General features: G+C 39.6%; 1 protein-coding gene across 1 annotated transcript in view; it reads right to left on the reverse strand.

Annotated features, from left to right (window-relative positions):
- Positions 1–617: 617 nt before the first annotated feature.
- Positions 618–17,521, reverse strand: part of SCGN (secretagogin, EF-hand calcium binding protein) — a 46,337-nt gene continuing 29,433 nt past the window's right edge. Inside the window, exons 8-11 of the mRNA XM_014851588.3 lie at positions 13,056–13,101; positions 12,744–12,803; positions 10,898–10,966; positions 618–2,454 (exon numbers count right to left, since the gene is read on the reverse strand). Of these exons, the coding sequence (XP_014707074.1) occupies positions 2,326–2,454; positions 10,898–10,966; positions 12,744–12,803; positions 13,056–13,101 (304 nt within the window). The 3' untranslated portion in view covers positions 618–2,325. The remainder of the gene's footprint in view (positions 2,455–10,897; positions 10,967–12,743; positions 12,804–13,055; positions 13,102–17,521) is intronic.

Consider the following 17,521-nt stretch of genomic DNA (forward strand, 5'->3'; position numbering starts at 1 on the left):
GTGGAAACAAAGCAAGTGTCCGGCAACAGATGAATGGATAAACTAAATGTAGAATATCCATATAAAGGAATGTTATTCGTCCATAAAAAGGGATGAAGTTCTGATACATGCCACAACATGGATGAATCCTGAAAGCATTATTCTAAAGACAAAAGGACAAACATTATATGAACTATCCGGAATGGGCAAATTAGACAGAAAGTAGATTAGAGGTTAGCAGGGGCTAGGGAGAGGGGAAATGGGGAGTTATGGTTTAATGAGTCCAGAGTTTCTATTTGGAATGATGAATAAGTTTTGGACATAGATAGCGTTGATGGTTGCACAAGATTGTGAATGTAATTAATACCACTGAATGGTACACTTAAAAATGGTTAAAATGGCAAATTTTATCTCATATATATATATCTTACTATAATTTTTTAAAAGTGTTAATAAATGGTAGTAGAATAGAATGCATTTGTGACCTATAGAGCAATATTTCTCAAACCAAATATAAAAAGCATCACAATAAATAAATATAAAATAAATCCAACTATGTTAAAACCCAGGAGATTAAGAAGAGGAATTAACGTTCTGCAGAACCATGTGATGGCCTGGAGATAGAGATTTTTTTTTTTCCTTCTTGTGGGTTTAGACTGTCTGAACCCTGTAAATGAATTTTTGTCCTTTGAAGGGTCTGTGTGTACACAGCTCAACATTGGGACAATGAGGAGAAGTTTGCATGCCTGTCTTGCTCCATGCTGCCTTCTGGGCTCTGCAAGCTCCCATCAGGTGTTACCCCAGACTTCATGCCCCAGACCTGGAGAGATGTCCTGCTGGATGTGGCCGTGGATCCCACATCGGAACCAAACCTGGGGGAGGGGGCCTAGGTTCCTGAAAGGTGCACGAAAATTGGCCCTAATTAACACCCCAGCTCCCCACTTCCGAGATGTACAAGCACAGACACATTGCTTAACTTCTCTCTGCCTCAGTTTCTTCATCTCTAAGATGGGTATCAGGGGAGTACCTACTTCATACGGTTCTGATGAGGATTAAATTATGTAAGGTATGGAAAGCACCTAGAAGTACTTGGCCTATAGAAAACACTTAGTAAATGGTAGTTATTGATATTAAGGATCTGTATGTTTGAGATGAGTGACACCTGTGGGAAGGGGAATCAGGTCAGGACCAGGGTGTGCCCGTGAGGGGAACCTCTGTGAATGTTGGGGTTCCTTGGGTTGTGAACAGCTCTACATACACCATGCTACACTGTCATTTTTCTCAATTGCCTGTAACACTTCATTAACCTGAAATTCCTGCACGGTCTACTATAAGACAGGAATATTACGGAGAATAAAGTGTCAGGACAGTAAAGGAAAGTGGGGCCTGCCCCTGTCCCAGGAAGAAGCAGTCCCCCCTCTCATGGGGATCGTGTCAGAGTTCCAGAGTCCATGGTGGAGCCAGCAGAGGGGCCCCCGATACTCAGGAGCATAGGAGAAGACCTCAGTGGTCCCGGATTCACTAGAAGAAACTGTTAGAAGGGGAAGGGATGGAGTGGGGAGCAGATGCTTGGGTTACCTGGGAAACATTTTCTCCAGATTTCTTCTGCATTCCGATTGGCCTGGCCGTGTGAGCTCACAGAGCACTTAAAGAGCAAACCCCAGCCCAGGATGAGTGTTCTGGTCTTCTCTGTGCAATGAATAAAAAGTGATTATTGGCAACTCCTACTTTCATGCGAACTCACCAGGGCATCCAAGAACTACAGAGGACTGGTGGTGTGGATTCCATGAGGATCTTGCCCTTCTCTCTCCTTCTCCTCCTCCCCCTCATCCCAGTTTAGAGAAGTAGTTTGTCTGTCAAACCATCAGGTAGAACATTTCAAAGGTCGTAACACAAAAACAATTACGACTGCATCTTTGTTTCCAGCTGCAGGTTTATTTCCAGGTCAAAATCTATTTGTAGAAGTCATAGGACTGTGACAGATGCCACTCAGCAGAAAGCCCACAAGAAGAGCACAGAGGGGTGGCCTCAGCTGTCCAGCCTCCCTGGTGACTGGGGGAGGACAAGCAGAGCAGATCCAGCAGGTTAGCTGAGTCTTTGGGGGGGACAGGAAAGCCCAGGGTCAAGGGGAAACTAACACGGACACTGTATGGGGGGCTTTCAGTGAGGTGGGAATACACCATGCCACTAGAAGGAGACTCTAGGGTCCCTCCCCTTGCCCAAAAATATCACACCACTTGTTAGAAAAGTTTGCCTACTGCGTCCCCAACAGCAAAGCACAGATAGAATTTTACCAGCAGGCGCACAGAAACACCCTAAGAGCAAAAAGGCAGAGCAGCCTGGGGATTATGGGTTGATCTTCAACCCAAGACACAAAGCCAGCTCAGACTTCTGAATTTTTCCATCCTTGTTCACATCACAGTGACGCAGAAGAATCTCCCGGAACTTATCGAGGTCCACCCCGCTGATGCTGGGCTGAGGACAAGAAAAATAACACGTCAATAGGCTAGCCAATGGCAGTCCCACTCTTTAATGCCACCCACCTCTCTGTGCCCCATGCTCACTAAGCTTAGGGGACATCCTGCCTTCCGAGAAAGCCTCCGTGGAGACAGGCATGGGGGAGGGGTTCTACCCGCTCATCCCACCAAACGTCGCCAAGGGCGAGTTTCCTGCCGACAGGTTTATTGCTCAACACGGTTCTTCAGGCAAAAGAACTTGTATTCCCACATCGCTTCTCTGTGGTTCTTACAGAAAGCTTTCCTTTTTAGCAACCATAATAAAGATATTTTGCCTTAGAGCAGAGATTGTCACCACAAATTCTGTCTTGCTACACTAATGAGAGAAGACACATTTTATGATCTTCCCGTGGGAGATTTTTGTGCCTCTCGTTTTCAAAAGTGTTATAATGAATGAAAATCTAACTGAAACATTAAATTGTTGAGCGAGGGACGTGGGATTCATTCCAGGGGATATTATAGAGGCTAAGAAGGAATGATGATACATGTCAGCTGGGAAAATATTTTTAAACTCAAGTCATGCAAAAGTGAGTGGTGCCTGAACTAAGTGATCCTCCATAGGTTATTTCATTTTATCCTCACAATAACTTTGGGAGGTAAATGATCACTCTTCATTTACAAATTGAAAAACCTAGGCTCAGAGAGACCTGAAACATCCTGCCACGTTAGAAAGGTGCGACAGCATTTTTGATCCCAGTCTTCCATGTTCAATTAAGGGCTGGTTTCCGCAGTTGGCGCTGTTGTCATGGAGAAGGGGCTGGCCTGATGAAGCCGTACGAATGGTGATGAATGTAACTTAAAAAGTCAGTGTCCAGAGAGAAAGGAAAAGGAGCTAATCAGATTTCCAAACCCCTTGATTACTGGACTAGTTATGAGTGAGCTGAGGAGGCAGCTGTCTGCAGGGTTTGATCTCAGGAAACTGGGAAGCATTTCCCAGCACCCAACCCCACCCCAAGGTTTCTCACTTCCAAAGAAAACAACCTGTCATTTTTCAACTGGACAGCCATATTAAGACAAGTTAATTTGCACTGTCCCACAGGGTAAATGACTGACACCAAATCTGTCCCTGATGGCAGGATTTAACAGAGAGAAGGAGGGAGGAGAGCAGCAGGAGCTGGGAGCCAGATGGCAGAGCAAGAAGAATAAACACCAAAGTCGGGCAGGGTTCTGGGAGATAGCAGGAGGTGAAAGAGTCCTGGGGCCAGAAGCTAAACTTGATCAGCTTCACTCCTCTGTTGAGGGTCCTTCAATGACTGGACAAAGAGGCTGAGAGGGAACACATTGTCAGTAGGTTCCCTTTGTTGGGGTTCACAAAGGACAGCTCCCTGGGTGTCAGTGCCAAGCAGTTATAGGTGTGGCCCAAGGAAATATGGCTTAGAGTTCCAGAAAACAGCAGGCTACCGTCTGTGGCTCCGTATTGGGAGCTCATTTATTGTACAGTAACAAGATGAGGATGTTTGTTTTTCAGCATCCTCAACCACTTTTACTACCTTCTTTCTGCAGTTAGTGGCACCCTGCTTCAGAACCCTCTTAACAAGTCCCCGCTGTTAGAAAAGACTCAGGTGGTAGTTGTTTACATATTAGCATAAATTAATTTCCCAATATATTTACCTCTTTCAACCTATTCTAAGCCTTTTTTCTAATCTATTAACTACAAAAGGAATTATTCCCTTCAAGTGAGTGGCAATATTTTTGGTGTGTGAATGTGTGTGTGGGCAAGGTAGCAGGGGTAAGTGGAACAGGTAGGCATGAATGTAGGTGACTGTAGGTGTAAGGGATGTTTATTTGGACCTTTCGAGTTATGTTTTTAACGCTCAACAATTCACTAGGAGTCAGGAGAACTGAATGCCACTGCTCAAAAATGCTTGAATCACAGAATACAAATCACGTGAAACTACTGAGGGCCTCAGTTTTAATAGCAAGTCACCAACATAAATGCATACAATTCTCTGATCTAAGGCCTCTACACGCATTAATTCTACTTAAACAACCATATGAGGCTGTATCTACTATCATCTTTAATTTACAGATGAGCAAACTAAAGCACAGAGAGGCCAATTAACCTGTCCACTGCCACACAGCTGGTACATGTCAGAACCAGGATACAAACTCAGGCAGGCAGTCCCCAAAAGACATCTCTCTATCACTACACTGTATCACACCCTTTCATGTAAAAATACATTTTTTCCTCATTCATCTCGTGAGAGAGTGTGAGAATGGATCTGGGATAATTGGCTGAAAACTGCTTATCTGTCCCCCTTAAATCTGGCAATAGGGGGACCTCTGGGGCTGGATCTGTCCCCCCGGCACTTGCCTATAGTAAGTGCTCAATTCTATCTATGGAATTAGTGAGTGACTATCTCCCAAGGTAGTCTTTTGTCATATGCCTTCACTTTTCTACCCATTTCATTTCTCTTAAAATAATGAAAGCCAGTGTCCAGCCCCTCTCTTTACCAGCACTCCCCAAATCTCCATCCTAGATTCATCACGGTGACCCCAAGGCCCTGCACCACCTTCTCACCACTAGAGGAATGGGATTATTATAATCCACTTATGATGACTCTGTCAGTCACACTGTTTAATTAACCAGAACCTCATTCTCTAACTGTGCAAAATTACAACATGCTCTCTATCTCCACGTTGCTGTTTATTGGCCACACTGGTGTCTGAATACACCAAGGTGACAGGCAGAGGCCAAGACATTATTGCTTAAGATGTTGGGCAGGTCTCTGCCAGCAAGCCTCTGCTTGTTTGTAAGAAATAATGATAATAAATGCCATATCCAGGGCCAGTTCTGTCCCAATTTTCTTCTAATTATCACCTGCCATTGGATATTTTACAATGAAATGAGGGATTAGGTTGGTGTTCTCTTAGGACCATTTCGGTAAATAAACGGAAATGCCTGATCAGATATTGGGAAGTCTACTGGAGTGGTGTACACAGGTGGCTGTACTGTCATGTGAGGAGCTTCAGGAAGAACATCACCTGTTCCCACAGCTCCCAACGTTCTTTTTCTTTTTGAGGAAGATTAGCCCTGAGCTAGCATCCGCCACCAATCCTCCTCTTTTTGCTGAGGAAGACTGGCCCTGAGCTAACATCCGTGCCCATCTTCCTCTACTTTATATGTGGGATGCTGCCACAGCATGGCTTGATAAGCGCTGTGTAGGTCCACACCAGGGGTCTGAACCAGTGAACAGTAGGCTACTGAAGCAGAGCATGTGAACTTAACCATTATGCCACTGGGCCCAGCCCCACTCTCTACATTCTTTTGTTAGATATTCACTCTTTTGGATTACATTGCCTTCTCCTTGCCACCCATGGTCTCTTCTTAAAAGTTATCACCCAAGGGATGGCAGTACATTAAGTCATTAACATCAAAGTGAGAAAAAATGTACATACCAGACTGCTTTCTTCTTTAATAGACAAGTCTGGGTCAAAATGAAGTCATTGGCTATCTGGGCAGTGAGGGGAGGACAGGTGGGGCTGGCAGAAAGGACTTTGAAGAAGGAAATAGGGAAGCACACACTGCTCTTTCTTCAAAAGTTTGATAAAAGGTGACAGTGGGTGCCAGGCATTTTAAAGCGTGCACACCCCTTGACTTAGTAATTCTATTCCTGGGCTAAGGCCAAAAAGATAAATATTTATGCACAAAGTTACTCATTACAGTATTATTTTGAATCACAAACATGAGGAACAATCTAAATTACTAGCAAAAGGACTGTTTAGGTAAATTATCCTCTAACTACAGGTGGAATATTATACAGTCAGTCAAATGATGCCTGTTATTGGGAAATGCTTATTCACTGTAATGTCAACTGTATGCAAAACATACACAGAAATGAAGTCAGTTAATAGGAGGTCTACTTGCGTGTAGAGATTATGCTTCTGGGTTTTTCCCCTCTACTTTCAAATTTCTCTATGATGTATGTATCATTTTTACATTTGTAAAAATGAACAGAAATTATAAACTTTGTGCTAAGAGTTTGTAGCTCTTTCAAGGGGCCTTAGATTAGATCCAGTCCTTTAGGTTAAGTCCTGTCACCTCTTGTCAACAACAGAAGGAAGCAGATGGGGCATCTAGCAGGGAAAAGAGAGAACTTTGGGGAGGCCTGGAGGCAGGAACTCTCATGGAATCCAGGCATACGTCCTGGTCATCTACAGCATCCCATTTATTTGGCTTCCAGTATTGTTCACATTTCTATTTCTTGGTGGGTGCTGGGAGTCTTGAATGTCTTGCCTTTCCACTTTCTGGTTTGGGCTGTACATTCTTATGTTGATTTTCTTGCTGTGCTGTTTGAGCCACAGGCTCTTAAAAAGCTTTGCACAGAAATTATGGTGTCTGCTCCCTCAGGGACTTGCTATCTCATCATGCTGACTGAGGACAGCCTTGGGTACCATTTTCCAGAGGTTAGGGAAAGGGATGTTCTGGTAACCAAATAATTCTTGTAATACAAAGTCAACAAATGCGTCATACAAGGTTGTGCAAGAATTAAAAGGCTATGAAATAAGCCTACAGGAAGGTTATTATTGCAAACATCAGGGATCCTGACCAGGACCGTACACTTAGAACCTGGGCCGGCTCCCTGCTGACCCCATGGTATGCTCTGATAGTTGCTTTTAAAATAAATTCTAGATATTGGTTTGTTTATTTGTCCCATGGCCCTTTTTTATGAAATGAAAATAAAGAAAAAAATCAGAGGAGATGACTAATTTATGAAGCTATGAAATGTCAGATTCACACGATGGTTACCTCTTGACTACATTCTTCAAATTGTAAGGTGACTTTTTTTTTTTGAGCAACCTGGAAGACTAGGAAAGATCCGGTCAAGGTATGTACCCACAATTATCTGGCTTCAGAGGAGAACATTAATAGTTAACTCCTGTGTACCTACGTTTTAGCTCAACAAATCAGCTCCCTATAAACTGCTTTTGTATTAGCAATCACAGTCTGACACAATTCTTAGAAACCAGCTGTCTCAAATTGTCTGCTACTTACACCAAGAGATGCCCTTTTTTTGCTCCACTAGCTCCCTAGAAATAGAGGGGCAAGGTCCAAAGTGGTGGGGAGCCTCTGGATTCCCCTGGAGGTGTATGAGTCTGTCAAAGAATGAGGCAGACTCTTGCTTCCAATTCTTGTTTTTGAATGGTCTAGAATTTTTCCCTTCTCTTCAATTTTCTCTGGAAAAATGTCTTCTCCACTCTGTTGCTGATTTAGGTTTTACTTCCATCCTCTCCCGTTAACCTTTGGAAGCCATTGCCAAACTCAGCGATGATGAAAGGCAATTGAAAGGGTCTGTCAGGATCTGAAGCACCTGGGCTCTGCACTGGCAATCGGCAGCTCTGGCTCCACAGTGTGGAAGAAGCCGTACCCCTCTGAGAAACAGGCTTACCATCTCATTGATTCTATCAAAAGCAAATTAAGATTCCAGTTTGGCAAGGCCTTCTGCTGTGCAGTTTTAATGTCCTACATGTAATTGCTCATTTTCTGTTACAGAAGTCACTCTGGCATTAAACAGATAATGAGTAAAATGGTATTTCCCTTAGCAATCAATGTAAAAGGCGATACCACACCAAAACCCGTCAACTATTCTGGCTCTGCAAATGCCGGTGAAATCTCCAACAGGAGCAACGCATGAAGGGGACAGAAAAGAGGCAAGCGACCACTTGGGATGGGAATAACAAGAATTAGGAGGCAAAGAAGACACCTCAGTCATCATCCTGATTAGACGTCAGAAAAAATCTCATCCGTGCCTGCTCAATTGCATATGTGAACTTCCTGGAGATTCATACAAAACTCGGTGTCTGGGCATTCTTCTGCTACAAAACTCCATAGTTTTAATCAGATTTTTGAAGGAGTCTGGGACTCCAAAAGCGGTTAATCATTGCTACTCTAATTTGTTGCCATCTGGGCCAATCAGGACGCAATTATTGTGTCCTGTACGAACCTCAAAAACTCCCTAAGGAGATGAGACTACTAAATTCAGTGTCCACACAGGCCCATAGAAAAACTCCCAGAGAGGAGTTGGAAAGTATCTGTCTAACTGGGTCATGCAGCCAGTCTACACAGTTTATCCGGACCTCAAAGGACATTGCTTTTTTAAACATTGTTTACCCTACATGAAACTGCTCTGTGATGTAGCTGTAATCTAAATTGCATCAGTCCCAACCACAGTAATGCCTTGATAGATAAAATAGCCATCTTAGGCTAGGTGTGAGAGCAACCCTTTGGTTAAAAAAAAAAAAAAAATTAGAATCCCAAGTATTGGACTTATTACATGAAATTAAAAGCTCTACTTGTTCTAACAAGCAAGTCCAGGGGAGAAGGGCTGTCTGCAGTCAAAAAATAAAGCAGTAACCAAAGAGGTGAATGACTTGTACACTGAACTATAAAACGTTGTTGAAAGAAATAGAAAAAGACACAAAGAAATGGAAAGATATTCCTTGCTCTTGGATTGGAAGAATTAACATAGTTAAAATGTCCATACTTCCTAAAGCAATCTACAGATTCAATGCAATCCCCATCAAAGTTCCAATGACATTTTTCACAGAAATAGAACAAAGAATCTTAAAATTTGTATGGAACAACAAAAGACCCCAAACAGCTGAAGCAATCCTGAGAAAAAAGAACAAAGTTAGATGTATCACACTCCTTGATTTCAAAGTATACTACAAACCTACAGTAATCAAAACAGCACAGTACTGGCACAAAAACAGACACACCAATCAATGGAACAGAATCGAGAGCCCAGAAATAAACCCACGTATCTGTGGATAGCTCATTTTTGACAAGGGAGTCAAGAACGTATAATCTAGAAAGGAAGGTCTCTTCAATAAATGGTGTTGGGAAAACTGGACAGCCACATGCAAAAGAATGAAAGTTGACCATTATTTTATACCATACACAAAAACTAACTCAAAATAGATTAAAGACTTGAATGTGAGACCTGAAACCATGAAACTTCTAGAAGAAAACATAGGCAGTACGCTCTTTGACATCAGTCTTAGCAGCATATTTTCAAGTACCATGTCTGACCAGGCAAGGGAAACTATAGAAAAAATAAACAAATAGGACTACATCAGACTAAAAGCGTTCTGCACAGCAAAGAAAACCGTTGACTAAATGAAAAGACAACCTAACAACTGGCAGAGGATATTTGCAAACCATATATCTGATAAGGGATTAAGATCCAAAATATAGAAAGAACTCATACATCTCAACAACAAAAAACTAACAACCCAATTAAAAAATGGGCAGAAGATCTGAACAGACATTTCTCCAAAGAAGGTATACAGATGACCAATAGGCACATGAAAAAATGTTCAACATCACTAATTATTAGAGAAATGCAAATCAAAACTACAATGAGATATCACCTCATGCCCATCAGAATGGCTATAATTAACAAGACAGAAAATAGCAAGTGTTAGAGAGGATGTGGAGAGAAAGGAACTCTCAGACACTGCCAATGGGAGTGCAAAGTGGTGCAGCCACTATGGGAAACAGTATGGAGATTCCTCAAAAAATTAAGAATAAAAATACCATATGATCCAACTATTCCACTGCTGGGTACTTATCTAAAGAATGTGAAAACATGAATGCGTAAAGATACATGCACCCTTATGTTCATTGCAGCTTTATTCACAATAGCCAAGACTTGGAAGCAACCTAGGTGCCCATCAAGGGATGAATGAATAAAGAAGATGTGGTGTATATACACAATGGAATACTACTCAACCATAAAAAAGGTTTAGATCTGGCCATCTGTGACAACATGGATGTAGCTTGATGGTATTATACTAAGTGAAATAAGTCAGGGAGAAAGTCAAATGTCGTATGATCTCACTCATAAATAGAAGATAAAAACAACAACAAACAAACACATAGAGACAGAGATTGGATTGGTGGTTACCAGAGGGGAAGGGGGGAGAGAAGAGGGAAAAAGGGGTGATTAGGCACATGTGTATGGTGATGGATTGTAATTAGTCTTTAGGTGGTGATCATGATGTAATCTACACAGGAATCGAAATATAATGATGTACACCCAAAATTTATATAATGTTGTAAAGCAATGTTACCACAATAAATAAATGAATAGAAAGAAAGTAGTAAGATATACAGTGCCCCTGTGCTCCTTTGCTAAAATAGATGACTTTTAAATGGTAGGAACAAGAAGCTCCTATGGGGGCTTCACTTAATTGAAACTACAAATGCTTTTAAGAGAGAAAGGGAGATTTGTTGGGTTTCACAGAAACTCAAAGGTTGTCAAGTAGACTACATCCCTAGATTTTCTCTCCATCATTAATCTTCAGCCCTACTGATTCCCAAATGTAAACAACGGAATCAATCAAAATGGCAGCCCCAATTCATGATGGGAATAATCTACACAGCCTCGTGAAGTCACCTGGACAAGCTCCATCATGTCTTTGACAAATCCATCCACTTCTGGGCCTTCTAGGGCTCCAGTTTTACTCTGAAAGATAAAAGATCCACTCAACTAAATATCATTTTCTGAAGTCAACAGGCTAAAGAATAAATTGGGCAAATAGACCAAATCAACATTCTTTTGTGACTGCAAACAGGCTCAGAGATGACATGTTCCAACTTGTGTTCTCTGTGCAGGATGTGAATGTTTCACATAAATTAAAAGAATTCTTTGTAAATAACTCCCCCCATGTAACCAAATGGGAGGCAGTAGTTTTGAGGTCTTTGGCTCTTATAAACAGCATTAACATGACATTTATACTGACTTTATCTGCTTCCCAAATACCAGAATTCAGTGCAGACAGGTATTAATTGCAGATCATATTGATCCTTTGAAGGATAGATTGACATTTTTTTAATTCTGTTTTACAACTTAGCAATGATTTGATGATTATTAAAATACATATTTTAAATGAAGAAAGACTAGAGTGAGCATATTAGAATAATTATATGGTCAATACATGAAACCTTTATTTTTTTCTACCTATTTTATAAGAATGCCTATAAAATACAAGACATATTAAAATATTTTAGTTTCTCCTCTAAAGTTCCAGTTATGACAATGCATCCATTCTCTTCAAGGTTTTTTAATCCTGGACCTTTAACATTTTAAAATTCCAGTCAGTGTACTTAGCAAAACACTAATATAATACTTGCTACATGCCAGGAACTCTTCTAAGAGCTTTACAAACATGAATTCCTTTAGTTCTCATAACAACCCCATGAGGTAGGTATTATTAGTATCTTCATCACCCTAATTCTGCAGGTGAGGAAAATGAGTCACAGGGAGTTGAAATCATTTGCCCAAGGTCATGTGGCTAGTAAGCAGTGATTCAAACCCAGGTAATTGGTCACAGAAGCCACACACTTAAACACTTTGCTACACTGCCTCTTTCAGGTGATTCTCTTTTCTGCTCAGAATATGACACACAGATAGTTAGTCTGATTAGTTTCAGGATCTTTTATGACCTTTCCCAATTTTCTCCTTGTTTTTCTTCCTTCTTGCATTACCCTAAGTTGTCCTCAGGAAATTCAATCTCTCTGCCGTACTTTGTTCTTTAGAATTATTACTTTCTCCATGCTAAAGAAGAACCAAATAATTAGTCCTATAGGAGAAGTAGTTCTTATGCCAAATACGTCTGACTTTGCCCATTTCTTGAAGTTGGATGCATTTTTTTTCTAGAGAAGAAGAGAGGAAGGTGGGCCCCAAGCTAACATCTGTTGCCAATCTTCCTCTTTTTTTTTTCGCTTGAGGAAGATTGACACTGAGCTAACTTCTGTGCCAATCTTCCTCTATTTTGTACATGGGATGCTGCCACAGCATGGCTTGATGAGCGGTGTGTGTGTCTGCACCTGGAATCCAAACCCACGAACCCTGGGCCACTGAAGCGGAGTGTGCAAACTTTACCACTACACCACCGGGCCAGCCCCAAGGTTGGATGCACTTTTTAATTTGATTGTTTGCTTTTATTTTCAAGCATACTATTTTAAATAGAGACCAAGAAGGAGAAACTTTCTCTTAGTTTGGATCTAAGGAGCAAAAAACTATTGTGATTTTTTCCTCTTCTCAACCATAAATAGTTCCTTTCTCCATTTTTACTTAGTTCTCAGAAGTTAGAAGATGAGGGTACCTTAACATAGCAACACACATGTGGGATTGCTATTCATCATATAAGTTTAGGGTCTGTGAGTAGAATGACCCCACATGGGGATAAACAATCTTCCTACCTAAAGATGGCCAGCACAATATGAAGAGGCACACTTACAACATCATAGTGAGCAAAGATTTTCTCAAAGTCTCTCTTTCTTTCTTCAGCAGAACAAGCCTGTGTATGGAGAAAACAGTATGTCAATCCAGCAATGTGAAACTTCAGTTGTACAATTCTTCCAGGGTCCTAGACAACTTTTATAAACTTTGAGTTAATGACCCTTAATCCTTTGATTCCAACACTGTGCCTTGTCAATCTCTAGATAAGTTAAAGCCAAGACAAATAGATGCCTTTTTTCCTTCCCTCCCTTTCAATTCTGTAGAGAAAGATGAATGACGTAAACCCATCTAGAGAAATGTCACTACTTACGTCCATTTTAAATTGAAGAAGGAAGTTTTCCTGAAGAGCCAGAATCCTAAATGGAAAAAAAAGAAAAAGTAATCCATGTGATGATCTGTCAGCTCTCAAGTACAAGCAAATCCATAACTCTAATGTGAGGAAAGGGCAGGCAATTTCCCGATTATTCTGCAGAATAGGATAAATGCTTGAAAATAGAAATTTGTACATTATAAAAACAAAGTTAATTGGAAAGACTTTTGTTGAGATTAGCAGTCACCATAGAGAAACTTTTAAAAATTCATCTTAGTGGAAAATGGCAGAGTAAGAGCTTATGAAAATTCTTTCCTCTATGAAAGCAACAAGAAAACTGACCAAAAAAATGGTCAAAATAATGCTTTTCAGAACTCTGGAAATTAACCAAAGGCTTGCAGAAATCTGGGAAATATTTATTTTGGAAAAATTACTAAATCATGATGAGAAGAGTGGACTTTCTGGCATTTTAACTTATTCCATTCCCCCATCCTCCAAATCCCCATGGTATCCTTGAAAAACCAAGAGCCCACAACCCCAGGGAAAACCATTAGTCTAGCAGCTACTGTAGTGAGAACAGGATAGGAGCTCTTTCAAAGCCTAATACCCAGAGAACTGCCAGTATTTGATCTCTTTTATCATTCCCTAAAAAACTTCATTTGCAAAGATGCCTTTATTTGACCTGATTTTGAACTCATCCAGTGGGCAAACCATTTGTGAAAAACAGTTAGAAACAATTGTTTAAGAGCACAGCTGACCAAATCGGTAGATAAGAATCTGGGTAAACAATAGGCTAACCAAAAAGCTTAAAAGGAAAAGCTGAGGAATGAGATATCCATAGGGGCTTTTATAAGCTCCAACATATTTCTGGGAATCTAGAAGGCCACACACATGCATGGGGCTACCTCTATGCCCAGGGCTGTGTGCATGCTCAGGAAAGACCCAAGAAGGCCCTAAGCTTTCACCTCTGGCTTATCTTCATGCTCTGTGCAAGCAGGAATTGAAGGCTAAGGCAGAGTTGCAAACTGCCTGGTTGACTGTTGAAGATGTGCCCCAATATATACACAGAGCCCCTCAGCAAAGACTGGGAGACTTATTGATTCTAGGCATTTAAGAAAGTCTCTGTGCAATTATTAACTAACTGAGCTAACTGAGTTAAGCTAACCGAGCTGAGACTTTAGTATGCACACATGACAAAGATACAGACTTTACAGAATTAGTTCAGAAAAGTCACTAAAAAAAATTATCAACAACAAAAAAAGTGACCTATAAGAAATACTAAAGGGAGTTGCTCAGACTGAATTGAAAGCACATTAGACAGCAGCTTGAATCCACATGAAGAAATAAAGAATACCAGTAGAGGTAGCTACATATGTAAATATGAGAGACAATATAAGTATATTTTTATCTGTAACATTATTTGCTATATGACTTAAAAAACAATTGCATAAAGCAATAATTAAAAATCTATGTTGATGTAATTTGTATAACAACAACAGTACAAAGGAGAGTGGAGGAATTGTAATTATATAGAAGCAAAGTTTTTGTATAATATTGAAATTAAGTTGGCATTAATCCCAATTAGATTGTTATAAATTAAGATGTTAATTGTAATCCCTCAGTCAACTGCTAAAATAGTAGCTTAAAAATATGTAAAAGAAATAGCAAGGGAATTAAAATAGTAGACTGGAAAAGATCTATTTAACACAAAGGAGGCAGTAATAGAAGAAGAGACAAAGAAAAAGACATAAAACATGGAGAGGATGCAGAGCAAAGTGGTAGACATAAATCCTATCTGATCAGTAATTGTATTAAATGTACGTGGATTAAACACTCCATTAACAATTAGAGATTGGCAGAATAGCAAGAAAGAATTAAAACAACCTCTGTTTGCAGATGACATAATCTTTTATATAGAAAATCCCACAATATATACATATGTTGAATCATTATGTTGTTCACCTGAAACTAATATAATATTATGTCAATTATACCTCAATTAAAAAAGAAAAGAAAACCTAAGGAATACCTCAAAAACCTTTAGATCTAATAAATGAATCCAGCAAGGTTGCAGGATACAAGATCAACGTGCAAAATTTGATTGTATTTCTGTACATTAGAATGGCCAATTCAAACAAGAAATTAAGAATACCATTTCATTTACAATAGCTTGAAAAAGATTAAAATACCCAGGAATAAATATGACAAAAGAGACATAAGATTTGTAGACTGAAAACTATAAAACAATATTGAATGAAATCAAAGAGCTAAATAAATTAAAAGACATCGATGTTCATAAATTAGAAAACTTAATATTGTTAAGATGTCAATACTTCTCTAATTCATCTACAGATTCAATACAATAGCTATCAAAATCCCAGTTGACTTTTTTCCAGAAAATTTGTGTGGAAATGCAAGGAACTCAGAATAGCCATAACTTTATTGGAAAAGACGAAATCGTTCCTGATTTAAAAACTTACTACGAAGTTACAGTAATTAAGACAAGGTGGATTGTACAGCTTATGATGTGGTACTGCCGTAAGGATAAATCAATGTAGATCAATGGGATAGAATTGACAGTCTAGAAATAAACCCATTTATGGTCAATTGATTTTCAACAAGGATGCCAAGACCATTTAATGGAGAAAGAATAGTCTTTTCAAGAAATGGTGCTGGGACAAGTGGATATTCACATGCAGAAGAATAGAATTGGACCCCTACCTCTCACCATATGTAAAAATTAACACAAAATATGTCAAAGACCTAAAAATGAAAACTGACCCTATAAAACTCTTAGAAGGAAAAGTAAGGGTAAATCTTCATGAGCTTAGATTTTTGGCAATGGTTTCCTAGCTATAGCACCTAAAACACAAGCAACCAAAAGAAAATGAGATAAACCGAACTTCATCAATATCAAAAACTTTTGTGTTGGGGCTGGCCTGGTGGCGCAGCGGTTAAGTTCGCACATTCCGCTTCTCGCGGCCCGGGGTTCGCTGGTTCAGATCCAGGTGCAGACATGGCACCGCTTGGCAAGCCATGCTGTGGTAGGCAGCCCACATATAAAGTAGAGGAAGATGGGCACAGATGTTAGCTCAAGGCCAGGCTTCCTCAGCAAAAAGAGGAGGACTGGCAGTAGTTAGCTCGGGGCTAATCTTCCTCAAAAAAAAACAAAAAAAACTTTCGTGCTTCAAAGGACACAATCAAGAAAGTAAAAAGACTACCTATATAACGGGGAAGAAATGTTTATTAATCATAGATCTAATAAGGGTCTAGTATCCAGCATAGATTGAAAAGACTGTGACAACTCAACAATAAAAGGACAATTAACCCAATTTTAAAGTAGGCAAAGGATCTGAATAGACATTTCTTCAAAGAAGATAAACAAATAGCCAACAGACACATGAAAATATACTCGACATTATTAGTCATTAGGGAAACACAAATCAAAACCACAAAGAGATACATGTGCACTAGGATGTGTAAAATCAAAATGATGCCAACAATAATAAGTGCTGCTTAGAATGTGGAGGAATTGGAACACGTATACATTTACATTGGAAATGGAAAAGGTGTAGCTACTCTGGAAAAACAGTTTAGCAGTTTCTCAGAAAATTAAGCGTAGAATTACCATATGAACCAAAAATTCCATTTCTGGGTAAATAACACCAAGAGAATCAAATACGTACATTCACACAAAAACATGTATAGAGATGTCCATAGCAGCATTACTCATAATAGCTAAAAAGTAGCAACAACCCAAATGGTCATCAACTGATGAATGGACTAAGAAAATGTAGTATATACGTAAGTGAAATATTATTCAGCTATAAAAAGAAATGAATTATAGATACATAACACAACATGGATATACATTGAAAACATTATGCTAGGTGAAATAGCCAGACACAAAAGGCCACATATTATATTATTCCAAATATAGGAAATGTCCAGAATAGGCAAATCTATAGAAATAGAAAGTAGATGATTAGTGGTTGCCAGGGGCTAGCAGGAGAGGGGCGGAGAGAATGATTCCCAATTGGTATCGGCTATCCTTCTGTCATAATAAAAATATTCTGGAATTAGGTAGGGTTGATGATTGAACAACCTTATTAGTATACTAAAATGTACTGAATTGTATACACTTTAAAAGGGTAAATTTTACGATATATAAATTATACTCAATAAAAAACTTAATCTTGTTTTTGTCTTGGAAAGCAAATGTATTTGTCTCTTTTCTGTATAATTACAATTGTACTTCACTGGAATACATTCAGTTTCAAAAGACCAAGTCATTGGATTCATAGTGTATTCATATTCATGGGTATATATAGAGGAAGGCAGAAAAACATATCGTACAACAACTTGGAAAATTTTCTCCTCTGGATGCCCAGGGTAGAGAGAATTAACTTGAGCCAAGTAAAAGGTAGAATATCCTGGAAATCTACAAGAGATGCTGTCCTTATCTG

Source organism: Equus asinus, chromosome 8 (genome assembly GCF_041296235.1).
Source record: "Equus asinus isolate D_3611 breed Donkey chromosome 8, EquAss-T2T_v2, whole genome shotgun sequence".
Lineage (NCBI taxonomy): Eukaryota > Metazoa > Chordata > Mammalia > Perissodactyla > Equidae > Equus > Equus asinus.